The following is a 23,127-nucleotide window of genomic DNA, read 5'->3' on the forward strand; positions in this document are numbered from 1 at the left end:
CGGGACTTTGTTTGTACTGTAAACTGGATTGTTAGGAGACTGAATCGTTTACGAATATCGAAGATTAAAAAAAGCCTAGTTAAGTGGTGCCTGGACCTAGGGATTGGAGTCAAAATTGGTTAGCATTCCTCTATGTATTTGTCATGTAACTCCTTCACTCACATTTCCTCGGGCTCAGTGCTTTGCTTTAGGCTTTGTGATCTTGGTCTGCCTTTAGACCTCTTCTTCCTAAATCAGGGCTGAGTTTAGGAAACCTTTTGAAAAGCTTTACCCCTGCTTCAGTAAGGTATTCTAACCTTAGGATATTTGTCTAAAATCACAAACTATATTTGACCGACCATATCCTTTTTTTCTCTTCAGTATGTTTGAAATCGGGGCTTTTGTCTGCATTTGTCTAAACCGTTTGTCAGTGTGGTTCGGTTCTGTTTTCTTTTAGTGGCGGGCAGATGCATATCGTGACGGCCCAGAGCAGCCTTTCTGCCTTGCATACTGTGATTTATTTACGGCCTTGACAAGAACTCTTCTTCTTCCCCTCGATTCTCTCTCTTCGTTCTTCATCCCAACACGAACACCGGAATACAAAAAGCAGAGGCCATACATGATGAAGTACATCTCGTACATTATCGACCCAGATGGCGATGTTCGACCTTCTTCTCGAACGGCCAAACTGTCAGCAACTCACCCCCTACGTTCCCTCCAACGGATACGACGAGGAATCTGAGGATCCTATAAACGAAACAACAGTCGCTCTTCCCACGCTAGCTGCAAGATATCACGTATTCGATGATCTTCTTCCTCCTGCTGAAGCTGAAGGAGATCTCAATCCCCTTGGTACAATAATCTATCGCTCAAGATTCATCGCCGTCGCAGAAGAGAGCGCTATCGAAACTCCGAACACTCTCAAGGTCAGGACACCTCTTGAGGGTGAAGTCCGTATGCGAGTTTCTTCACGACATCTCACTATGGCCTCTCACTATTTTCGCTCCGTGATCCAAGGGCCCTGGCGCGAGGCATCATCGACTTCTTCTTTTTTCGGAAAGCCTCTCCGTCAAGTCACGGCCGTTGGCTGGGATGTTGTGGCACTTGCTATCGTTCTTGATATCATTCACGGCCGACACGGAGGTGTGCCTAGCGTCGTCGATCTTAAGCTGATGACTTGTCTCGCTACCATAGTCGATTTCTATGGGTGCCATGAGGTCGTCAAGATCTTTTCCGAAGCATGGTATAAGAACATCTGTACCGAGTTTGAGGATGAGTACTCCCGTCAGACTCTGATGTGGCTATCTGTTTCTTGGGTCTTCCCCAACCAAGAACCTTTTGACAGAGCGACTCAGACTATCCTCAAGCACATGGATGGCCGCTCACAACTGAGTATGGATCATCCTCCAATCCCTGGAGTTCTACGTCAGTAACCATTTTCCCCTGCACCTCTGGATCAAATCCATTGACAAGAGAAACAGCCAAGATTCACGACAAACGACAAGAGCTCATTGGTAAAATCGTGACAGGACTTCACGACCTTCTCGACACTCTTCCCAACTCAGACTTTCTCTGCGACTGGCACAAGTACGAGTCTCCGACATGCTCCTCTATCGCGCTGGGCATTTTGAAGCGAGAACTGCAACGTCTCGCATCAAGTGACCGCCCCCTTGTGCCCCCTTTCAACGGTTGCAGTGTCATGAGCATGATTCAACTGGTCAACGACATGCCTGAGTCGATTGCAGCTACGACCGAGGAGTATGACCACTATCACGATGTGTCGGCGTGCAGCGTTAGGGCTAGGATGAGGCGTTCTCTTTGGAGATGTCAAGGCTGAGATAAATTCCTGGACTCTTGATTTGAACATAAACGTTGGAGGTGATTGATGACTGGATGCCATAGGATTGGTCGGTGTTCTGGGCTAGGAACCAAGCAACAAGGATCTCTTGTGTTCTCGATGTCTTGATCTTTACTTTGGTCACTTTACTGCTTTTTTATAGCGCTTAGACTCATTAGATTCAGGGAATGTTACTAGTGACCCATCATGCACCTTGCCCAATATCTCTACCAATCCGTGTTTTCTCCTCGTTTGTCTGCCTGCGACTCGTGGACGGCCTCAGGGGCAATAGGACTTCTGATATCAAGGCACAAAATTAACTGGTCTAACTACCTACTAAGATATACTTAACTTACCTATTTGTTTTTGTCGCTTATGATAGAGGTCTTACGTTTTCTTCCCTCCCCCGGGACGGGTCTCGACTCAATAGTTGGCAGTGCCAGCCAGATTTATTTTGCTTGACAGTGACGCATTCCAAAATAATAAACAGTCCACAAATCAAACATTTGAGATCATCTTCATCTTTTTCCTTTCAACAACAATCAGAAGGCAGAGGAGCAGACTTTTCCCAGCAACGCAACAGATCAATCAGCATGAAGTCGATATCGTACGATATAGACCCAGGCGGCGACGTCGAGCTGATACTCAAAAAGCCGAACAAGCAGAACATCGTCCCCGAGAGTCCTACTTTCCATGGAAATCCCGTAGATCCGGAGTTCCCCAACCCGCCATGCCTCGGTCGATATCAAGTCTTCAGCGAGCTCTATCTCGATGGTGAGAACGAGAATCCGGATGTCGAGGTTCGCATGCGAGTATCCTCCCGGCATCTGATTTTTGCTTCTCGCACATTCCGAGCTATGCTCGAAGGGCCTTGGAAAGAGGAAAACTCATCGTCCAGACCTATTCGACAAATATCAGCCGAGAATTGGGATGCCTTTGCTCTCGCCATAGTCATGGACAGCATCCATGGTCGTCACCACGAGATTCCAACACAGATAACTGATGGGCTCCTGACTCGAATTGCAACCATTGTTGACTACTACGAATGTCGCCAGGCCATGCATCTTAATTACGAGGTGTGGGCCCATGGCAAAACACTACCTTCAGAGCCATGCAATGCGGCCTTGTTGTGGTTACATGTCTCATGGGTATTTCATGATGAGAATAGATTCCGCATTGCGGCACGTTTGTTTGTGCGTTTTAGCATTGGAGCGTACGATTTCGAGACCAATGACCTTCCTGTTAGTGGTGTTCTCGGTAAGTTCCTCTATAACTCGAATATATTATGGCTTATCTAACAGTACTTGGCAGACTTGCTCGATGGTATAAGACGAACCCTAATTAACACAGTCTCAGAAGTTCTAGACTCTCTCGAGCAGCATATGATCGACGAAGACGGCTGCGACTATTTCAAGGACCCTGACTGCACTGCCATCGTGCTCGGTATATTGGTGCGAGAACGGCATATAATTACGAACCTGGATCCGCCTCTCGTTGCTCCCTTTGATGGGTACAGCTTACACAAGATATTACGTAGGATCAGCCGCTTCCGTACCCCATTGTCGCCGCACAATGATCTTGGCCAACCCTATGAGAAAGATGACGACGAGGAGGAACACCCCTGTACCATTCAAAACTGATGCCAGTGTTGAAGGGGATAGAGAAAGCGATTGACGGTGTTCGTCTGGCTGCTCTCCAATCTTAACATTTTGACGGCAATTTGACGACGAGAATTTGGCCTGTGACAATTTGCTTTCGAAGACATTGGTCATTGCCTGTGGAAAGAGTATGAAATGACAGGCAGACACAGGAAAAAACGGCGATGGACAAAGAGACGCAAGATAAACTCTGGGGCTTCTGAGGGTTTAGATAAAATTATGTATTATTCATGTAAACTATTTACCTTTCAAACTACAACCATGACCTTCCAACTCTACCATTCAGCCACCTAGGTGTACAGACAGAGGGAGGCCAGAAAACTCAGGCCCTCTTTTCTAAGTGATGAAAAGACATAGGCAAGTTTAGTATACTGTATCAAGTCTTTAGACAAGTTAATTTTAGCACCCAAGCTTAATGTCAAAAGTTTTCTTGCTCCCGGAGGACAGGGTTTCTATCCAAGAAGGCAATCCCAGATTCGACACTTCCTATCCAAAACACACTTCAACTCAACGGTAGGTATCTTGCTGCCCAGCCTCAGCCTCCATCTGAGCCTTACGCGCAGCGTTGAGAGCCTTGAGCTTGGCAGTTCCGAAACCCAAAACGCCATCCTCCTGGTTATCACCCAACCAAGGCTTCTTAGAATCACTCAGCATGCTACCAGTGACAAAGTAGACAAGCTGACCAATGATGATAAGAACAAAGGCAATGGGGTACAGGAAGTGAATGGTGTAGCCAAAGACCCGGATACCAATGATGACACCCCAAAAGTTGGCAGTCAACAAAGAGATGTTGAGGAAAGCCGCACTTCCCATGCGAAGCATGACGGGTACGAGGATGTAGAAGATGTTCAGGCACAGAGTGTAGCCGATGATCCAGCCGATAACCTTACCGTTCCAGGTTGCGTTATCGAAAGAGTTTCGGTCAAAGATGGCAGCCTGGACACCGTTGATGCACATACCAAACAGGCCCAGGAATGACAGGACGTGGTACAAGTGAGCCCTGGACACAAGCCACTCCTCGAATACATTGGTAGTACCGTAGAGAGTGGCACCGAGCAGAGCGAACAAATCACCCTTGACCATATCAAGACCGCTGCCGCCATTGGTACCGCTGATGTGATCACTGGCGATGAGAATACCCATACCACCACAGCAGACCACAATACCAATGATCTGAAAGATTCTGTACCGAACCTTGAGGAGGAAGAACGAGATGACAACAACGCAGACAATAGCCCAAAAGTTAATGAGCTGCGCCGACAAGACGTTCGTGTACCGGTACGCCAAAACCGTAAAGTAGTTTCCCTCAACGTCCAAAAACGCCATGATGAGGTACTTCCACCCATCCTTCACGCCAACGCGCCACCAGCCCTTAATACCATCCTTCCACAGAAAGATAGGCGTGTAAATGAGGAACATGAGGATGTAGTTGAAGACGGTCTGGAATGCGGGGATGTTGGTGCCCGCGTTGGCGAGGAAGCTGGTAAAGGTGTTGGTGGCCGTGATGCACAGCGCGAGAACTTGGCCCAGCGCAAGGACGATCCAGAAGTCGACGGTGGTCAGGTAGCTGTACCAGTGGACGGACTTGACCTCGAGGGTGTGGATGCCCTGGCTGACGGCGGCATCTTCGTTCGTGGCGATGAAGGCCTGGGTAGCATTGGCGGTTGGACCCTTGGAGTCGCCCTCAGAGGGGTTCTCGGGGGTGTTGACGGCGATGGGTTGAGTGGCCGACATGATGGAAGGTTTATTCGAGGGGTATCGTATAAATATCTATCTTCAGTTAGCGATTGCGTTCTGAATTGCTGGTAGCGCATTCAATTGCGCTGGTGTCGCAACATACCTCGTAAACCTATCGCAAAGTAATGAATCACTGAGTAAGATGAATAATTCTCTTCAGATGAAGTCTTTCTATCGTCTCCTGGTGCAGCAAGCGCAAAGACTCAAAGTCGCTCGCTGATGTTCTTAAGAACTGACGCGGCACATGTACCAATGTGCCGGTGTGTATTTGTTGAAGAAGGCCGAGTTAACAGAGGTCAACATATGAAGTCGCAAAAGATATCGCGGGGGTATTTGAGTGCGCAAGAATGTCTTGCTCTGGAGGCGAGTGGTTGATCGGCACGGAGACACCGTTAAAACAGCGATGATCTTTTGGAACAGCGAAACAGAAGAAGAGCTAGAGAGACTCGAGAGGTCCAGGTCCTTTTATTCTTCGATCATCTGCAATTTTTTCCCTTTCTTTTTTTCACTAAACCGACTTCTAGCTCTCGTTATTGGATCAGCCTTCCACCGGGATCCACGATTTATCGGGAGCCAAGAACACCCGCTAAACTTGGTCGGGACAAACGTCCTCGATTGAGCTCCCAGTGGCGTCTTGTTCGGTGGGGAGGACGGCGGCTGCCGGGGGGTCAAAGCTCCTTTTGCAGGGGATGTTACAGTGCTTACAGAAGGGTGCAGCAGATGGAGGAACATGTGAAGAAAGGCACATCATGCATCGTACCTGTTGACAAGTTCTAGATGTGTAAGGAAAGAAATATATTGAAAGTTTCAGAGCAATAGAACTGAATTGTCGATTTTCGGCCATAATCAAGGTTGTTGTGGCGTTATAGAGCTGACCTGAAGGAGGGTCATAAAAAGGCTAGGCTTGTCCTTGTGGTTGGAGACGGGAATGAGATGAGGTGAGGATGGTGGGTAACCACGTGGGGGTAGACAAGACAAATTGGCCGAAACTATTTCATCGACTCGGTATCGAATCAGTTCTTTTGTCTTGGTCATATTCTAAATAACAATTATAACCATGTTCCCTTTCCATTGACATTTGACAGTGAAATCAGTGCTTGCGATTCACTCAATATGCAGTCCATTAAAGTTATGCGGAACGAGCCGCAGAGTTTTATCCGTGCGCGCTGGTAAAGCGGCGGCCAAGCTGAAATTCCCCGACCAGTGAAGCAACTGCTGCAACCAAGTTGTTCTGTCGAGATCTTTCGCGGTTGATACTAGCATGAAGCCACACCTTTTCAACTAACCAACGAACTGTACTGTAGATATCGACAGATCGATCGTCTTGGTCCCTGCTGATGTTTATGGCTTGGAAATGGCATCAGACATGGCTGCCCGTACGGTCTTTGCTATCCAGACATTGGTTCTTGTTGTACTATCTGTTGCTGAACTTCTCTCTAATTCTTGTCAGCTATATCATGATTCTGGAACCTTGGCATAAGAATGACATACGCGATAGGAGTGACAGTTGAGAAGCCATCGAAGGTACTGAGCTTGGTGCCAATGGTTCACGCTCTGGCAAAGCTGTAATCTCTTGAAACAGGAGATCAAAACAGTCCTTTTCTGAGTTTATGTTGAGCTTTCGTGATATGTTGGCCGCACTCAGCTTCCCTGTAGCGTGTTAGTGAGACGCTTTTAGTTGTTGATGCGTGCCTTAGGCAGTTTGGTGGGCGGGTTTACCAGAATTTGTCGACGAAGACCCCGAAGGATCAGTATTCGACATATCTTTCTGTAGCTAATTCTTTTCTCGTGCCCAAGGGCTATGAAGAAGTCAAAGTTTTCGGTGATGCATTTGCCTTGGTCTGGCCGGGACATGCAGATGCTCCGATGTCCGATATGCTGACACGACTAGACTTCAGACGGTCGAATGGATCCACATCAAACAAATCTAGGGTCAGAGTCCCCAAGTATCAACATTCAAAAAGAGATCAAAGATGTAGAGATGTGTGCTTTATAAGTTTAGATACAGATTACACTGAGACTCCATCTTTGAACCGTCAACTTATACCGGCAACCGGGAGGCACAGCGGCCGGTGGTGGGGCCTCCGGCGCATCTCGTATTTCGTACCGGTGTGCAAAGATCCACTGTAAGAAACATCCGACCTATCGTATGGTGCAGTGTTAAATGGAAGCTTGGCCTCGCGCTATTATACCAGATTCGGAGACTATTTAGCTTTGAGTTGTCGATAATGATGTGCGAATTACAGCCAGATCTTCCGGTGTAAGTGAACCAACAAGCTGAGGATGAGGCCAAGGGGGACCGCCCAGTTATAGCCTCTTCTGGTAGACGGGAGTTGTTAGCTGGGGTTTCTAGCATTGCCTGGCTCTACAGGGGAGGACTAAGATGAGCTCAGTAATGGGGACTCAAGTTTCCTCATAAGTCTATGGAAATTGATTATGCCTTCACCTAAACTTCCCCATGGTGTCCAAATTCGCTCCCACGTTGTTCTAGCTCTAATCTGACTCAAATGGACGAAATTGAGACATGAGAAGGACCCTTAGACGGTGTCCTCAGGCATTCCCTCATGACACCAGCTGAAACTCATGTCACGGGTTGAAGCCTCAGCACCTAACACAATGGAATGCGCGTCCTCGTGGCCCAGGCAGCGGACCCGCTGATGTGCGCTATCGACTGGTCGTGACCCCTTGCGGGGAGACCTTCAACGCTTCCCATTCGCTGATAAGCTTCCATGCCAACGGTATCAACCAATCACGGCACTCGGGGCCTTGTTGTCCCTCAGGGTCCCCTCCAACGTCATTCTACCGTGCGCCGACCTTATCATGCCTCATCCATTCGAGCCGAACTCGGCCGCTTCATTCTTCTTCATCCATCAAAACAAGGCGGTTTCACTCTCTTGTTCAACCACAATCAGTCTCTGACTTGTTGCATAACGCCACTATGATTCTCAGGAGTAAAACACTCGCTGCTGGTTCAGCGCTGGTCGCTGTAGCTTGTGCGTCGCAACCGGGAGCTATCGCGCCTATCCCAGGTCCCATGAGGGATCTCACTTGGGGTCAGCTCAACTTTATCCACACAACTGATACTCATGGCTGGATTGGCGGTCACTTTCAGGAGTATGTGCTACCCAATCTCTTTCTCGGGCTGCAACTAACATTTCAGGCCCCAATACTCTGCCGACTGGGGTGATTATATCTCTTTCACCAAGCATATGCGCAAGCAAGCCGATGAACAAGGAAGCGACCTTCTAGTCATCGACACCGGAGATCGCATCGAAGGCAATGGTCTCTACGATGCATCAAGCCCCAAGGGCCTTTTCCAGTACGATATCTACGCCGAAGCCGACGTCGACATTCTCTGCACTGGCAATCACGAACTTTACAAGGCCTACTCGGCTGATATGGAACACAACACCACCGTTCCTAATTACAGGGGCAAATATCTTGCTTCCAACCTCGACTACATCGATTTCAAGACAGGCGATCGTGTTCCCCAAGCCCAGCGTTACAAAAAGTTCAAGACAAAGAACCAGGGTTTCGAAATCGTTGCTTTTGGCTTCCTTTTCGACTTTACAGGAAATGCCAACAACACTGTTGTCCAGCCTGTGGAAGATACAATCAAGGAAGATTGGTTTCAGGAAGCGATCAGAGAGAAGCCGGATCTCTTTGTTGTCATTGGTCATGTTGGCCTTCGCATGGAGGAATTCAAGGTCATCTTTACCGCCATTCGAAAACAGAACTGGCATATCCCCATTGCCTTCTTCGGCGGTCATGCCCACGTCCGCGATACTGTTCAGTACGACTCCAAGGCTTTCGCCATAGCCAGTGGGCGATACTTTGAGACAATTGGTTGGATGTCCATTGATGGTATCAGCAAGGGTAGCACCAAGGAAGTTGAGGCGGCTGCTTCACCAACCTTTACTCGACGATACATCGACAACAACCTCTACGGACTACACCACCATACCGGCCTGAATCAGTCTACTTTCCCCACTGCAGATGGCAAGAGAGTCACTCAGATGATCACTCGTGCTCGCAAGGCACTTCAGCTTGACTACAAGTTTGGTTGTGCGCCGAAGACACTTTGGATGACACGAACCAAGCACACCGATGAGGATAGCATTTACTATTGGATCTCCAATCAACTTTTACCTGATATCATTACTCGCAAGGATCGCAAGGACAAGGCTCGGCTAGCCATCTTCAACACCGGCGGTATTCGATTCGACATCTTCAAGGGTGGCTTCACACGGGACAGTACATATGCTGTGAGCCCCTTTACCAGTGGCTTCAGCTACATCCCTGATGTTCCGTACAAGGCTGCTTCCAAAGTTATTGATCTCCTGAACAGCGCCGGAAGGATCTTGGCAGAGAATGGTGCTGATGTTAGGTTCCTGGCTATGCCTGAGCAGGCATTCCCAGCTCCAGCCATGAAGGCTATGTTTGAGGCTAATAAGGAGGGTGAGGACGAGAAGCGTCTTGAGCTCAGGAGTTTCCTTGACAAGCCTGACCTGACCTCCGGATACACTACCAAGGATGACATTGGCACTGATGGCGATGACACTATCCATGAGCCTGTCAAGTTTTACGAGCAGCCCAACTGTATCCAAGCTGAGATCAATATGCCTGCGAAGGGCGATCCCGAGACAGTTGACTTTGTGTTCCTTGACTTTATCCAGCCCTGGATCATCCCGGCCCTGAAATTTGCAGGCGCAGGTGATTACAGTGATGCTGATGTTCAGCGATACATTGATGGTACTTTCACCTACCATATGGCGCAGTGGATCAGCAAGAACTGGCAGGGTGACTGCTAGATTATTGTGTACATAGAGGAATTGGGATGCCCCATGGAGTTTTGACATTCGGGATAGCATAGTTGGAGCATACCTTATTGGTCATCATTGAAATTAGATTGAATATAGTCATATACACGATCCTGAAGTCCAAGCCCCAATCATGTCAAGGGGAGGCAAGAAAACCTAGAACCTCTTTTCTAAATGATCAAGATATGTAAGTAAACTTGGTATAGACTTGGTAGACCCTTGGACTTTTTTTCGTACCTAACTTGAGGGTCAGAAGTTTTGTTGCTCCCTGAGGCATGTGATATCATTGTTATCTTATCCAAGTAACAGCGACGGTCAGCAAAGGTCAAAGGCAATGCAGTAGATTGAAGTTGCATGTTAAGTGCCTATATATGTATGTATACCCAACCAGCTATGTTCCATATCTAATTTAATGTTCTAAAGAAAGGACCTCATGCAAGGCATGAAACAAGAGAAGACCAAATGCACAAGTTCAATCCCAATCCAAGCCCAATCTCAAAAGCCAGTATCAGACCAAGATAGACGATATTGTCGAGAGTCTCAAGAATCAGTGACTCCCATAGCTATCATGTCATAGTCCAGAAGACCACTTAAGCCTGGGGGAACTTGAATCCAGGAGGGACACAGTAGGGGCTAGCGCTCTTCTTGTAGAAGACGCAAGAGGTCCCGGGGGGACAGACACCGGCAGCCTTTGACGAAAGGTCAGTAACTTTGTCCCAGATATAGAAGAAGGGGCGGTGATGACTTACAACATACTTGTGGTTGACGTCGCAGACCTGCCAGCCAGTCTTGTCAGGGGTGCAGGAGTAAGTTCCAGGCTTGCAGCTGCTGGTGGAAGCATCGAGGGGAGTGGCAGCAGCCAGGGAGGCGAGAGCAGCGAGGGTGATGGCGAACTTCATGTTTGCGGTTGGGGTTTCTTGTTTTCTTGAAAAGAAGAAAGTAGTAGAGCGAGAGTGTTTTCTTTGGTAGCGAGAGTAGAAGGTGTTTGAGTTGATGAGGGTGAAGAAGAAAGTTTGGGATCTGGAGGTCAGGAAGGGGAGTTTATATACCTGATATCTTGGGTATGAAGCTTCGTCTCTTTTGGTGTGATGTTTCTATTCTTGCTTGATGGGTTTGACTTGACTTACACGAGCTGACGGTGGAGGCTATGCCCGGCCTCAGTCCTAGATCCATGCTATTTTGTTAGTCCTTTTCCCCGTGGAGAGGCAGGAGATCGTCTTGGTGTCTTGCTATACGAGGCTTACTCCAGAATGTGACGATGTACAAGGTAGCCAGTGTCTCTTGACTTCCATTATTCTAGCTCGTTCGTACTAGACGAGAATAGCTTCTGTCAAATGGCAACGTTAACTTGTCAAGGGAGCTAAGCCGGGAGTGGCATATCGGACTCGCTTCTGGACAAGCCACTTACACAGCATCACTAGACAGTCACACGATCTGAGCTGCCAGCCCTACAGATGTGGTGTTACAGATTTTTTTCACCATGATACAGTGTTAAATGCAGTACTAATTCTACGTCTGTATATCATCAACAGCATGGTATGATACCGTGTAGAGGTCATGATATGATACTACAATAACCTCACAATAAAATATCATGAACTGACATGATACAACATCAAAACAGTCAATATCCAGCGCCCATCCAACCAGAATCACTTCTCCTAAAAATAAATCCCGAAGCAACCTCCATCTCGTTACCCCGCAAAAAGCAAAAGCCCAACTGCCCACTGCTTATTCGTCCCCAGAAGCCTCTTCTCGTGTTTCCCGAGGGTCCGGAGGAATTAATTACGTTTGTGACGGTTTGCTCATAAATGTGATTGGAAAACAAGAATAGATGCTCGTTGATGTGGTCGCACGTTCAGCCTCGTGATCCATTCTCAACGAGCTGTATACCAAGGGATAATACTGATTCGCTTGGTATGAGAATGTCAAAAGTGCTTTGAGTAACCCGTATATGCAAATACTTTCCCCAATCTCCCCACCGTCAGCTCAAAGTCCTAGACTTGAGTGAGAATAATCATGTTATACGAAACATATGCAGAGCAAGTATATGTCTAAATGCAGGCAGTGATACGAGGAACAAAGCAGGGGAATCCATGTGCTTACAGTCCACCAATCACTGGAAACCACCAATTTTCACGGTATACTGGATGCCCGGCCTGTCGGCTCCTGCGTCCCTGCCTTTCAGTCCCGACGACGCCGTGGCGCCAAGCCCGGCAATGCTCCGCCTACCGGGACTCGCGGGGATCCCGATCTCGGCCGTTTAAGCTGTCAGATATAGCACGGGGCTTTCCGAATTGTAGCATCTCATTTGGATCGTTACATTGTGAGGCTGACACCTTTAGACTAGCCACCTCCATCTGTCAACGGAAACAATCGTTAAAAATCACCGGTATGACGTGGATCGGTAGATACTTTGTTTCCATTTACAGCTCATAACCAAATATTCTCCCCTCATTGGCCTGACCGTCGGCCGGGTCTAGTAATTAGCTCCAGATATGACATGCCCTCTCTTTTTTTCATCCCCTTCAGCCCTCCCAAGTCCTGTTGATCTGTTTCCTCCTTACCTAGAACTTTGTTAGCCACACGTCATCTGATGCGATGCGATTGTGGGTTTGCTTACCATCGGTGAGAGGAAGAGTACGCCGCCCAGCAGCGAAACAACGGTCAAAACAAGTGTCACCTTGTTGAAGCCGTTTCCAAGAATATCAAATACACCGCTGGGTGCGACGCGTGTTCCGAAGACATCCACGCCGTAAGCAACAACCAGACTTGTGCTTTCCACAATGACTGGTGCTGTGAGAATGTCCTTGACACCCACCACATTTCGCTGGTGAGAGATGACTGACCGAGGGTCAATCTCGATGCTGGGAGTGTATTGGATGAGACCTTCAGCTTCCTTCTCAGCTGGGGTTGAGTCACGGCCAACAGGGCGTCGGGCGTCCAGAACCTGGCGAGCCAGACCGGCGATGGAGTGGGCTTCAGGCAGGTAGCCAAGAACCTGTCGGTTTGAAATGCCTTGTCGTGTTTGTGTAACCGACAGCTTGTCGAGTGGCTGAGACAAAACATAAGCCTGCTCCTCGACCCAAGGCAGAGCAGGTCCAGTTGGTGTGTCAACGGGCTTGAGAGACGAAAAGTTGACAGCGTCACCAAGAGGACCACGGTCGTTAGGAGAAGAAGACTCGTAGAGGTCAACGATGACAATCTGGTAGCCTTGGATAGATCGCTTGGTGCCATCCTCAAGGGTGTATCGGCCAAAGAAAGTGCAGGTGTACCAATTCTCAGCCATGGCACAAGAGATAGGCTTGGTAGCGTCGACACCAGCATAGGACTGGGCAGCCAGAACCTGACCTGAGACAGTGTCGAGTAGCTGAACAGACAGCGACGACTTAGCGTCGTCGATAGCAGCCACAACGATTGTGTTAGGGTTGAGGTACTTGTAGCTGACACGACGATCAGCCAGGACACGACCAATAGAGGCGACAGGGTCGTGAGCAGCATGCTTAGCAATCTCCACGATCTTCTGACCACGGAAGAGCTGCAACTGCCAGACTTCTTGCTCAGTGACCTTGTTGTTCTCCTCAACAAACTTGACACCCTTAAGAGTCTCTCCCTCACCACGGACAACGACGGTCTCGCTAGGAGTGAAACCGGCGGGAACAGGTCCAATCTCTCCGTTGGCACCAACAGGAAGCAACCACTTGCCAGCAGGGCTGTCGACAGCGACTGTGCTGGAAACACGGGGAAGCGAACCGGCGGGCATCACCTCGACTACATCGCCAGTGTCGCTCTTGATGGCGACATACTCGCCCTTGGCGCCACGCAGAGTGACGACACCCTCATCCTTGGCATAGATACCCTTGATTTCAAGGGACTCGCCAGGAAGTTGGGGAAGTACAGACTTGGACCAGATGACTTGACCCTTGTGCTCAGTGCTAAGACCATACACGCGACCACGGCGAGTCGCAAGCACAATAAGCTTGTTGAAGCCAAAAGTATCTCGGTGCAGGCCCTCCTTCTTAGTAGCGGGCTCGCCACCGAAGATGCTAGTGATGATTTGTTGAGGGAGAGATGCAAGGTAGTCAGGAAGGTATTGAAGGTCGTCGATATGTCGTGTAACACGGTGAATGTAGGCCGAGAGAGGGTTGGTGTGAGCCTCCTCCTCAAGGACCTTGGCGAGGTTCTCAGTACCAGGAATGTCAGCCCAAACAGCAGCAACAGCGCCGGTCAGACCCTCAGGTCGCTTCCAGTCAATCTCGCCGTTACGGACAAGAACCCAGTCATCGGACTTGGTGACAGCAGCAGCTCGGATAGCAAAGCCTTCAGTGCCAGGCTTCTTGAGGACCTCAGCAACAGCGTGAACAGCCTCGATATCGCCAGCGGGCTTGAAGGGCCATCGGGCCAGAACAGCGTGAGACTCAGATGAGACAACGAGAGTCTCATCCTCAGTGACGCGGGCGAAGTAAACGTTGGCTCCGTCAGAGCTGGTGGAAAAGGCACCAGGGCCAGAAAGGTGAGGAAGTTCGTAGGCCTTAGTAACCTGGTTGCTCTTCAAGTCGGTATGATAGACCTCGGCCTTGTTTCCGGTCTTGGTTCGGGTGTGAACGAGGAAATGAGGCAGCGACTGAACAAGGTGAGGCGCGTGAATAGTAACGGCGACAGCGTCGGAAGGCAGCTTGAGCTCCTGAGTCGTCTTGCTTCCCAAGACATTGACCTTGAGCTTGGTGAGGGTGCTGTCAGCCCATGCGAGGATAGGGGCGGCTGAGTTGCCTCCAACAAACATGACGTCCTTGGGTCCATGGACGTCACCCTTAGTGCCAATAGCAAAGTCGTCCAGTCGTCCTCCTGTAAGGGTATCGAGCGCAGTAACCTTGAGGCTGTAGGATGCCGGCGATCCATGAAGGCTGATGACGTAGATCTTGGAGATGTCGGTCGAGACCTGAAGAGGGATGTTCTTGGCAACCTCGCGGAACTCCCAGATGACATTTCCCACAGTACCGTGTATACGTCGTAGAACCGTGGTGCCATCCTCGTCATACAGAACCAGAACATCCTTTCTCGAGCTCTCAGTAAGCTCTAGAATCTCAAGATCCTTAACCTCGCCCTTAAACTCGTTATGCCACACATTACGTCCCGTTAGCGCATCCCACGCCTGAACTCGCGATCCATACGCCGCAGCAACCCAATGCTCACCCTCAGCAGCGCGCAAGAAACCACCGCCATTGGTGATATCGTCCGCAATCTGCTGACGCCAAACAACCTGGCCATTGCTGGGGTTGACGGCGCCGATGAGACCAACGTCGCTGAGTGTGTAAAGGAGGCTTGCCTTATCTTGCTTTCGTGGGCGATGGAAGAAGGTGGTTTCGACTTGGGGGACGCCGAGGAGCGCGTGGTGGAAATCGATCTCGCCGACCTCATCTTGGAAGACTGCGGCGCCGAGGGCCGAAAGCCCCAGGAGGAGCAATGGTTGGAGTGAGAGCCGCATGATTGTGGTTGAGGATGTTGTGCGGCTTCACGCTTAGGAGCTTCAGAGCTGCTTGCATCATGACGGCTAGCTTATCTGTTCGTTGCGCAATGATTAGTCATCTAGTGAGCTTAGGGTAAGTAATCTCCCGATGTGAATACCATCACGGCGGAACATTACGAAAAGCGATAAATTTATTTGTTTTTGGATCTCATGTTTATTCTTACTTATATAGTCTAGAACAAGAAGCTATGGCTTTTTAATAATCTTGGTTCTTGAGTAAAGCCAAAATGTATCTTGAAAGCGAGTTCTAGAAATTCTCAAGCAGGCGCTGAGACCCCTATAGCCAAACTCCCAGCTCAACATTTACAAATATCTAAATATTGTAGAATCGTATTTAAGCTTCTTAAGATAATATTTCGAGTTTTGAAACTTGCAAAGAATTATAGTTATTGAACCAAGCAGTCTTGGTAAGTTTGCACGCGAGCTCCTATCATGAGACCGCCCCGCGCGTGTATAGATCCCGTGCCACTCACACAACCTCATGCCTCAAAACCACACTCTATTACTGTTACTATTTCTAACCTTCGGACCAAAAGTCAAGCCCACCAAGACTGTCTCGGTAGTTTCTTTGTTTCATATTGCAGCCATGTCTTTCGATGCGTTCTCATGTAGTTGTCATGCGGATATAAACCGAGAGGTGCGATCATTGATATATCCGCGTGCAGACGGCAGGCCTTGTGGACTGGATGTATATTAAATCCCCGAGGGGAAGTAAAATTAACAAATAAGGACTATCAATACTTGGTTCGATATAGTGCTTTTGATGATCGAGACTCAGAGAATGGTATACACAATGGAGGTCTGTCTTACATCCCAGTGTCTTCGCACTGACTTACAAACAGTAGCCAAGATCCCTAATTCCTTCATGGTCTACAACTCCTCTACCCAACATAACTCTATCAGCCAGTGGCCTTCTTGTCCTCGCAGACCTTCGAACAATCTCCCGTCGCACTGCCCTTACCGGTGGTGCCTCATGGATCGACTCCCTGGTCCTTGCCCCTGGTTTGCATTACCAACAAGCATGCGATGACCTCGAACGTGAAGCACCAATCGGGTTGATAGCACTGTCTACTCAGACACTCGACCAGATGCAATATGCCGTGAAGAACACTATGACGGCCAGTTATCTCAAGAGCCTTGTCAAAGATGGCGCTGAGAACATCATCACACTGGATGTTGGGCTGGACACGCCATGGGATGTAGTCAAAATCGTTGGGAAGGTCATCAGAAAACCCAGAATCTCAGATGAAGAAGACGACGATGAGGATCATGAAGACTGGGCATCACTGTCCGATGTCGACTGGCTTAGTCACCTCCTCTACCTTGTCAGTCCCCTCATAACATCAACTTCTATAGCCTTCATGGTCATATTCGAAGACTGGTGGGGTCTCGCAATTCTCCTCACTCTCATCAGTTCTCGCATCCTCAACATCTGGGCCATAAAGCAGCGCATGACACACTCGGAACCTTCCCCCAAGAGTCTTACCATGACAGAATACACCGTCGATCTTGGCGGAGGACACAGCGTGCGTCTACGTGGTCCAGATGCAGACTTACAGGCTCTTGTTACTCATGCTTGGCTGCGTACGCAGTCAATTCTGGAGGGTTATCTTGAAGCAGCGGCTAAATTGATGGTGTACATGTCTGCTGCACTGGGAGGAAATATGACACAAGCCGGAGCGATTGTGCTTATTGGGTTATTGCTTACAAGCGCCGCGCTATTGGGACTCAGTAATGCACATGCACGAGGGTTCCGCATGCATGGTCGCTATGCGATGCCTCAGCAAACGAAGATGAAGGCTGTGGAGGTTCGCAGCAGCAGTACTTCGGGGAGAGAGGCGCAAACTGGATTGGTTTAGTAACTCGAGTTGAAACAATGAGAAATCGAGCCATAAAAAAATGCTATACTGATATGTATATATGAACCATATGCTTTATTGCCTGTTGTCCGTAAATTCATTAGAACTATCAAGTCCCCTACATACTATACAATCTCCAGCTCTTTCTGCCTGACCAATTATACGGCCGTTGGCTCTTCCAAAACCTCTTTGATCCCTTTCAACCAGCATATTACTCGACCCATGCAAAACGTTCTAGTCTTGCTTTGGTTCTTGTTGTGTTTGCTGTCCTTCCGCCACTGAGGGTTCAGAAACAGCCGGGCCATCGATAGCAGGGGTCTCAACAATAGGAGGCTCAACAGCAGGCTCCTCGGTCTTTACCTCTTCAGTCTTAACTTCCTCAGTAACCATGGGCTCATCAGCTGGTTCAGCTGGCGCCTCGGGTATTAATGCTGATTCAGGAGGAACATCAGCCGCCGGCTCTGTGGCTGGCTCCGCAACGAGGTCTGCCAGTGTTTCCGCAGGATGTTCAGTAGTAGATTCAGGAGCCGTCTCAGTGATAGGGTCCGCAGCAGTTTCAGGGACGGGCTCAGCAGCAGGCTCAGCAATTAGCTCGGACATGGGCTCAGAGACGGGTTCCACAGCTGGCTCGATAACAGCCTCTGCAGGCACCTCGGCAACAGGCTCCGGCACCGACTCGGGTGCCGGTTCAGCAGATGCTTTTTGCTTCATACTCTCAATCTCTGCGTGCTGCTCATCAAGTTTATCCATCAAGCTGGAAAGCAAATTAGGCGATTCCGCGCGAAGAATTTCTTCAACTGCAGGAGGAGCAGACTCTTCTTTAATCTCAGGTTGAGGGGGAGTAGGCTCCTTGGTCTCCTCTGGGGCAGGCTCTTGAGCAGCCTCTTCCATGGTGGTATCTTGCACAGTGGTTTCAGCGGGCGGCTCAGGCGGAGGATCAACGACTGACGGAGCCACTGCTGGGACATCTGTGATATCAGAGATAGGAGCAGTGATAGAGGCTGAATCATCAGGTTTGATGCTATCCTCTGTCAAACCAGTCTCAGTTGTTATCAAAGGCGGCCGCTGTGAGACTGCCTCCTCGCCAGCCTGAATATCTGTTGGAGGCTTGACTTCACTGCCGGGGCCAGAAGCACCAAGCTCTCCAGAGCTTCCAGGAGGCGTGGTCGCAATATTACCAACCTCTTCAGGTGGAGGAGGTAATAGTGCTTCGCTGTCGGTCGGCTCCAACATGGGAACATCGCGATCAGTCGCAACCTCGGGAGCCTCTCCGACAATTGTAGACGGAGGCTCGGCAATGGTCGAATCCGCAGGTTCAACTGCAGATGCGACTGCCAGTTGTGGTCCTGGCCCAAAGGGAGCATCTATAGCCGCCTTCAGGAGCTGTTCCTCCGCTGAAGCCTGCGGTTCATCATCCTTGGCGGGTGGCTCAAGCGATGCCCGTGCGAGGTTCTCCTCAGTCAGCTCAGGCTCCGTGGGCTTTTCATCCCCCGCAAGAGGCGCATCTATCGCTGCCTTCAACAATTGCTCCTGATCCACCTCCTTGGTAGGTGAAGGCATAACCACGTTCTTAAGGGGGCTGCCTTCGAGTCTGGATCCACCAGGTGTGAGAGTGGTTGGAGGTGCCAGACCCATAGGGTTCGGTGGCACAGGCACAGGCGCAGAGGAGTCGGTTTGCATAAAAGTATCAGGCTCGTCGTTTTCAAGAGGAGCTGGGAGAGCTGCTGGTGCTGGTTCTGGTGCAGGGGGTGGAACGGGCGCTGCTTCAGTAGCTGTTGTGGGAGCCGCGTCTGTCATCTCGTGATCTTGTGACTTGTTGTTTTCACCATTTGCTTGACTCTCCGCAGCTGGTGTTGCCTCTCCCTCTTCACCCTCGTCGCCTTCGTCATCATCCCCATCTTCATCGTCATCGTCGTCATCTGCATCCGGCATTGGACTATCCTGATTGGCAGAGTCTTCACGCTCTTGCTTGATGGCCTATTAAAAATTAGCGATGGAGAACAGCACATCCACGGGTTCCAACGTACAGCTTCTGTAGGGTTCTCGGGCTTAATTGGAACAGCGGATGCGGCACCATCTGCTCCAGGAACAGGCGCCGCCGCAGGAGCACCAGCCTCGGGAGGAGGGTTTTTGATCTTCTTCTTTCCTCGACCAGGACCAGCCTTGGCCTTTCTCTTCGGTGGTGGCGGCCTTCGTCGGTTAGGAACAGGCGTCGTAGCAAGTGGTTCAGAGCCAGGAACAGGAGCTTGTTCAATCCGTGTCGAAACGATTTCGCCCTGAACTTGTTGACCATCAGATAGCGTAACCTCTTCTGTATATGGGTTTCCGGCGGCGTCAATTCTCCTGACAGTCGCCCTGGTAACTGTCGGTCCTTGAACCTTCTCTTCCACTGTCCGACTGGCGATCGTTACGGTGTTCTTCTGTCGTTTCGCGAGATGTGATGTACCAGGTGTATCGATATTACGGGGCAACTGCTTCCATACTTTCACGCTGAAACCTCGAGCGCTTGTATCCTCCTCCTTCTTTTCTGGCTTCTCGGGAGCTGCATCAGCATCGACCTCTTCCTCCTCAGCTGGCGCAGATCTCTTATATAGTCTTCCGGATCGCGCAGCCGCCAGAAGTTCCTGGCTGTGGGCTGGCAGTAGATGCGAGTCTTTCGGCATGCCGTGAGGTAAATCGATCGACCAGATATCATTCTGCTGAGTCTGTTCCTGCTGTTGCGGCGGCGCAACATTTATCCATTCTTGTCGCCATTGTCGCACGGGAAGACCTTTGGTTAATTAGTACGCGTCATAGCATGCGATCGGTTATTTCGTACCTTCGAAGTCATCGTGCTCGGCATATCCTGATCTGTTGGCGCGTCGCGTCTATACGAATTAGTCGATGGTTGCACAAGGGAAGCAGTGATTCACTCACTCCTGGCGCCATCGCGGCTAACTGATAGTGCGGCGACTCTTATGATACTATAGCGATGATATAAAACTTTATTTTAACGCCGATTGAGTTGCGCTGTGGTCTCGTAATAACGTCGCCCTTCCAGCTTGGTTTACGAGGCTGAGTCGCGAGTCGCGATGGGCTGTCGAGGGTTGTCAGTTGGCCAATTGAAATTGGTGACACCCGCTGACGTAATCTAACATCCAAAAGAATTCAAGATGATGGTCATTGAGGTATAAATTAAAACATGAATAATAACAAATATATTATACTTAGGGAGACGAAAGGCCTCTAATTGACACAAACTCCATCTACACCGTCAGGTTTGAAGTTTTGGCAAGAAATTTCAATGGGTGGTGATACCAAAGCTTTGATAGTAAAACGCCTGGAGACATGCAGCCCAACAGCATTTGACACAGAAACTAAATATTGAGAGCCAAATAGAATCAGAATTGAGATTCGCCATCTAGTATTCGAGCCGCAGTGCCCATTCTCCAGTACCTCGAGACACCCCCGGGGCTCGCTGACGCCTTTGAACCTTTGTGGTATCCGATACATATACATTTATCCCCGTAACCATGCTACTGTACACACGAGTTGTCTCTTTTATCCTTTATCCAGTCGTTTCGAGATCGTTATGGTCAAGTCGTTTAGTCGTAACTGCGTCAATTGTCAGTGATGACTGGTCGCGGTAGTAACATTTTTTACATACCCCTGCTCCTTCTGCCTCAAAATCTCTTGATTGTTGCCCGTCTGCTTGCCCTGTTGCAAAGTCAGTATGCTAGATATGTGACCTCAATGGGTCTGGCTTACCGAGATTCCTCCCTCAACAACTAACCGGTCGAGTTGGTAGAACTGACTGATGACCGTTTGGCGCTACTCCTTGTCAGCACTTCCCCTTCTTGACAATATCGTTATCACACACCTTCAAGCTTTGAAGCTCCTTGATCCCATGCTGGACCAACTCCTGCACCTTTCGGCTATCCTGCTCGCCCTGATGCTCCCGGAAAGCATCTCTCGTCCGTCGCTTCGCATACTCTCGGAAGTTGTACGCAGCGAACTGCGAGCCTTGCCGTAATAATTGGCGGTACTGGTCAAAACCCCCATCAGCAATTGTCGATATCAAGAGTGCACGGCGATCTCTGCAAATTTCCGTGGCCACAATGAGGGGCAAGACTCACGAGTGATCGGACTTGTTGCGGCATGTCGCCTTTGAGTGTACCAACGACAGACATTTGGTGTATGTTGCAGGTTGGGGAAATCGACTAGATTGTAGATTCGCGACGGCTTAGAAGTATCCGATGATGCAAGACATTTGACGCTGCGAGCTCGGTGTTAGCCGGCGCGGAGAAATTTGCCGCTCCGGCCGGCCTTTCCGCCATCGTAATTCGTACTGTATCGATTCAGCATTTTTCTGGGCCGAGCACAGTGCTTAGAAGGCCATTGCTGTTCGGCATCATGCTCCGTACATATCGGTGTATTATCAATCATTACGACGTGCATTTATGATAAAACTACTACCATATCTATAAGAAAATGAACTTTGGTCGATATCACCTTTACAAGTGATATGCTTACCAGAGAACACTGTATTGTGGTTACGTATGCCAATAGTCTGACATATTGAACAACATGTAGTGCATGCAGATAGGGAAATATGATCAACTTTCGTATATTTTAGGAGATTCTCAGCTACCCTAAAGCATTGACATTTCCTTTGACTTTTGACAACATGCGAGCATGGGTCACGTCTCCTACACGGAAGAAACAAGTGGTTTGGCTCCTGTGTGTCTGGTAAAACAATACTAATTGAGGCTGAACTGTCATTCAATGAATTCCTTGTGAATGTAGGGAACTTGGAAAACGACTTCCTGTCCACTTCATCCAACACGTACACGACATGCCCTCTGAACCTACTCAGAACCTCTAAAGAGAACCTCCAAAGTAAACCCATTCGTGCAAAATCATATCATTCCAACTCACATTTCACTGATGCCTCACCGCAACTGCTCCCATCCCTCGCATACAATCCCTACGGGCACATCCGTCACCTGTCTTGAACCCTGAAGCTGAAAACGTGTCTCCTTGCAGCGGGTTCTTGATCATGTCCAAGAGTAACTGCAAGAAATGGGCTAGAACACAGAATACAAGCATGGAAACAGAACCGCAGTGATGATCTCTCCTCTCGCGCATGTTGTCTCGGGCTTAGGAGCCGTTTCTGTCGGATGGACTATTCCGCGTCGTGGCGGTTGGAAGGTACGATATCAAGACATATGCAAGGGAATAAGAATCAACTAATGCCAAAAACATCATCAGTTGCATATAACGAAAAAGTTTCAATTTGGATGACGATAATGTTATGATCAATCAGAAAACCTCAGCTGGGTCAGTATCGAGTAGTGTCATTTCCCCAGCAAATACGACTGCAAGTCCCTCCCGATATGGCCAAGTCTATTTAAACGACAAGCCCGTTTATCGGATCTGGGTGACGATTTTACTAGTGAAGTGGCACATGTTACACTCGCAGAGAGTCTCGGAACCCCTTGCATGAGAATTCGAGACTAGCGCCTACAGCATTTATCATCTGCATTAGAGAATCCCTTGCGTTAAGCAAGAAACGAAACTGAAATGCAGCCACACTTTGCCGCAAGAACTTTTTCAATGAGATGCACGTTACTCCCAACCGGTGAGATGCAACTCCAAGTGCGGGTTATGGCAGCCACCACGAATTCAGTCTCCAAACAGGGAAGTGAAGTTGAGAATGCTTCTCCTAGAG

At 49.2% G+C, this 23,127-nt stretch overlaps 10 protein-coding genes across 10 annotated transcripts; 4 read left to right on the forward strand and 6 right to left on the reverse strand.

Moving 5' to 3' along the window:
- Positions 1-621: 621 nt before the first annotated feature.
- Positions 622-1,870, forward strand: FOBCDRAFT_255000 (uncharacterized protein). The gene is made up of 2 exons (XM_059611157.1): positions 622-1,404; positions 1,461-1,870. The coding sequence occupies exons 1-2, from the start codon at positions 633-635 to the stop codon at positions 1,814-1,816; spliced, it is 1,128 nt and encodes a 375-aa protein (XP_059466543.1). The 5' UTR covers positions 622-632; the 3' UTR covers positions 1,817-1,870.
- A 446-nt stretch (positions 1,871-2,316) lies between these two features.
- Positions 2,317-3,667, forward strand: FOBCDRAFT_210140 (uncharacterized protein). Its single transcript, XM_059609305.1, has 2 exons — positions 2,317-3,073; positions 3,128-3,667. Exons 1-2 carry the CDS (start codon positions 2,410-2,412, stop codon positions 3,454-3,456), a joined length of 993 nt encoding a protein of 330 aa, XP_059466544.1. The 5' UTR covers positions 2,317-2,409; the 3' UTR covers positions 3,457-3,667.
- Positions 3,668-3,874: 207 nt separating this feature from the next.
- Positions 3,875-5,357, reverse strand: FOBCDRAFT_466 (uncharacterized protein). Its single transcript, XM_031180670.3, has 2 exons — positions 5,315-5,357; positions 3,875-5,244 (listed from the first exon to the last, which is right to left on the reverse strand). The coding sequence occupies exon 2, from the start codon at positions 5,206-5,208 to the stop codon at positions 3,982-3,984; it is 1,227 nt and encodes a 408-aa protein (XP_031041438.2). The 5' UTR covers positions 5,209-5,244; positions 5,315-5,357; the 3' UTR covers positions 3,875-3,981.
- A 1,111-nt stretch (positions 5,358-6,468) lies between these two features.
- FOBCDRAFT_473 (uncharacterized protein) lies at positions 6,469-7,201 on the reverse strand. Its single transcript, XM_031180671.3, has 3 exons — positions 6,931-7,201; positions 6,703-6,861; positions 6,469-6,647 (listed from the first exon to the last, which is right to left on the reverse strand). The coding sequence occupies exons 1-3, from the start codon at positions 6,971-6,973 to the stop codon at positions 6,553-6,555; spliced, it is 297 nt and encodes a 98-aa protein (XP_031041439.2). The 5' UTR covers positions 6,974-7,201; the 3' UTR covers positions 6,469-6,552.
- An 846-nt stretch (positions 7,202-8,047) lies between these two features.
- Positions 8,048-10,142, forward strand: FOBCDRAFT_172713 (Metallo-dependent phosphatase-like protein). Its single transcript, XM_031180672.3, has 2 exons — positions 8,048-8,325; positions 8,372-10,142. The coding sequence occupies exons 1-2, from the start codon at positions 8,150-8,152 to the stop codon at positions 10,020-10,022; spliced, it is 1,827 nt and encodes a 608-aa protein (XP_031041440.2). The 5' UTR covers positions 8,048-8,149; the 3' UTR covers positions 10,023-10,142.
- A 390-nt stretch (positions 10,143-10,532) lies between these two features.
- FOBCDRAFT_490 (uncharacterized protein) lies at positions 10,533-11,071 on the reverse strand. The gene is made up of 2 exons (XM_031180673.3): positions 10,781-11,071; positions 10,533-10,720 (listed from the first exon to the last, which is right to left on the reverse strand). The coding sequence occupies exons 1-2, from the start codon at positions 10,928-10,930 to the stop codon at positions 10,622-10,624; spliced, it is 249 nt and encodes an 82-aa protein (XP_031041441.1). The 5' UTR covers positions 10,931-11,071; the 3' UTR covers positions 10,533-10,621.
- Positions 11,072-12,337: 1,266 nt separating this feature from the next.
- FOBCDRAFT_500 (uncharacterized protein) lies at positions 12,338-15,551 on the reverse strand. Its single transcript, XM_059612225.1, has 2 exons — positions 12,655-15,551; positions 12,338-12,598 (listed from the first exon to the last, which is right to left on the reverse strand). The coding sequence occupies exons 1-2, from the start codon at positions 15,514-15,516 to the stop codon at positions 12,560-12,562; spliced, it is 2,901 nt and encodes a 966-aa protein (XP_059463769.1). The 5' UTR covers positions 15,517-15,551; the 3' UTR covers positions 12,338-12,559.
- Positions 15,552-15,992: 441 nt separating this feature from the next.
- On the forward strand, positions 15,993-17,461 carry FOBCDRAFT_210149 (uncharacterized protein). The gene is made up of 2 exons (XM_031180675.3): positions 15,993-16,357; positions 16,404-17,461. Exons 1-2 carry the CDS (start codon positions 16,322-16,324, stop codon positions 17,415-17,417), a joined length of 1,050 nt encoding a protein of 349 aa, XP_031041443.3. The 5' UTR covers positions 15,993-16,321; the 3' UTR covers positions 17,418-17,461.
- Positions 17,462-17,466: 5 nt separating this feature from the next.
- On the reverse strand, positions 17,467-20,345 carry FOBCDRAFT_283065 (uncharacterized protein; the record flags this gene model as incomplete). Its single annotated transcript, XM_031180677.3, has 4 exons — positions 17,467-19,394; positions 19,445-20,187; positions 20,236-20,284; positions 20,334-20,345. The coding sequence occupies 4 exons, from the start codon at positions 20,343-20,345 to the stop codon at positions 17,652-17,654; spliced, it is 2,547 nt and encodes an 848-aa protein (XP_031041445.2). The 3' UTR covers positions 17,467-17,651.
- A 287-nt stretch (positions 20,346-20,632) lies between these two features.
- FOBCDRAFT_210153 (uncharacterized protein) lies at positions 20,633-21,659 on the reverse strand. The gene is made up of 5 exons (XM_031180678.3): positions 21,533-21,659; positions 21,277-21,441; positions 21,165-21,227; positions 21,064-21,113; positions 20,633-21,011 (listed from the first exon to the last, which is right to left on the reverse strand). The coding sequence occupies exons 1-5, from the start codon at positions 21,584-21,586 to the stop codon at positions 21,002-21,004; spliced, it is 342 nt and encodes a 113-aa protein (XP_031041446.1). The 5' UTR covers positions 21,587-21,659; the 3' UTR covers positions 20,633-21,001.
- Positions 21,660-23,127: the final 1,468 nt, after the last annotated feature.

This window comes from Fusarium oxysporum, chromosome I (assembly GCF_013085055.1).
Source record: "Fusarium oxysporum Fo47 chromosome I, complete sequence".
NCBI classification, from domain to species: domain Eukaryota; kingdom Fungi; phylum Ascomycota; class Sordariomycetes; order Hypocreales; family Nectriaceae; genus Fusarium; species Fusarium oxysporum.

Coding starts and splice junctions, on each gene's coding strand:
- FOBCDRAFT_255000 (XM_059611157.1), top strand. CDS start 633: ATGGCGATGTTCGACCTTCTTCTCGAACGGCCAAACTGTCAGCAACTC. Junction 1,405..1,460: donor TCCAATCCCTGGAGTTCTAC/GTCAGTAACCAT, acceptor CAAGAGAAACAG/CCAAGATTCACGACAAACGA.
- FOBCDRAFT_210140 (XM_059609305.1), top strand. CDS start 2,410: ATGAAGTCGATATCGTACGATATAGACCCAGGCGGCGACGTCGAGCTG. Junction 3,074..3,127: donor TCCTGTTAGTGGTGTTCTCG/GTAAGTTCCTCT, acceptor AGTACTTGGCAG/ACTTGCTCGATGGTATAAGA.
- FOBCDRAFT_466 (XM_031180670.3), bottom strand. CDS start 5,208: ATGTCGGCCACTCAACCCATCGCCGTCAACACCCCCGAGAACCCCTCT.
- FOBCDRAFT_473 (XM_031180671.3), bottom strand. CDS start 6,973: ATGTCGAATACTGATCCTTCGGGGTCTTCGTCGACAAATTCTG. Junction 6,862..6,930: donor GTCTTCGTCGACAAATTCTG/GTAAACCCGCCC, acceptor AACACGCTACAG/GGAAGCTGAGTGCGGCCAAC. Junction 6,648..6,702: donor TCAACTGTCACTCCTATCGC/GTATGTCATTCT, acceptor GACAAGAATTAG/AGAGAAGTTCAGCAACAGAT.
- FOBCDRAFT_172713 (XM_031180672.3), top strand. CDS start 8,150: ATGATTCTCAGGAGTAAAACACTCGCTGCTGGTTCAGCGCTGGTCGCT. Junction 8,326..8,371: donor ATTGGCGGTCACTTTCAGGA/GTATGTGCTACC, acceptor CTAACATTTCAG/GCCCCAATACTCTGCCGACT.
- FOBCDRAFT_490 (XM_031180673.3), bottom strand. CDS start 10,930: ATGAAGTTCGCCATCACCCTCGCTGCTCTCGCCTCCCTGGCTGCTGCC. Junction 10,721..10,780: donor ACGTCAACCACAAGTATGTT/GTAAGTCATCAC, acceptor CTTTCGTCAAAG/GCTGCCGGTGTCTGTCCCCC.
- FOBCDRAFT_500 (XM_059612225.1), bottom strand. CDS start 15,516: ATGCGGCTCTCACTCCAACCATTGCTCCTCCTGGGGCTTTCGGCCCTC. Junction 12,599..12,654: donor TACTCTTCCTCTCACCGATG/GTAAGCAAACCC, acceptor ACAAAGTTCTAG/GTAAGGAGGAAACAGATCAA.
- FOBCDRAFT_210149 (XM_031180675.3), top strand. CDS start 16,322: ATGATCGAGACTCAGAGAATGGTATACACAATGGAG. Junction 16,358..16,403: donor GAATGGTATACACAATGGAG/GTCTGTCTTACA, acceptor TACAAACAGTAG/CCAAGATCCCTAATTCCTTC.
- FOBCDRAFT_210153 (XM_031180678.3), bottom strand. CDS start 21,586: ATGTCTGTCGTTGGTACACTCAAAGGCGACATGCCGCAACAAGTCCGA. Junction 21,442..21,532: donor CGCAACAAGTCCGATCACTC/GTGAGTCTTGCC, acceptor GGTTTTGACCAG/TACCGCCAATTATTACGGCA. Junction 21,114..21,164: donor TTGTTGAGGGAGGAATCTCG/GTAAGCCAGACC, acceptor ACTTTGCAACAG/GGCAAGCAGACGGGCAACAA.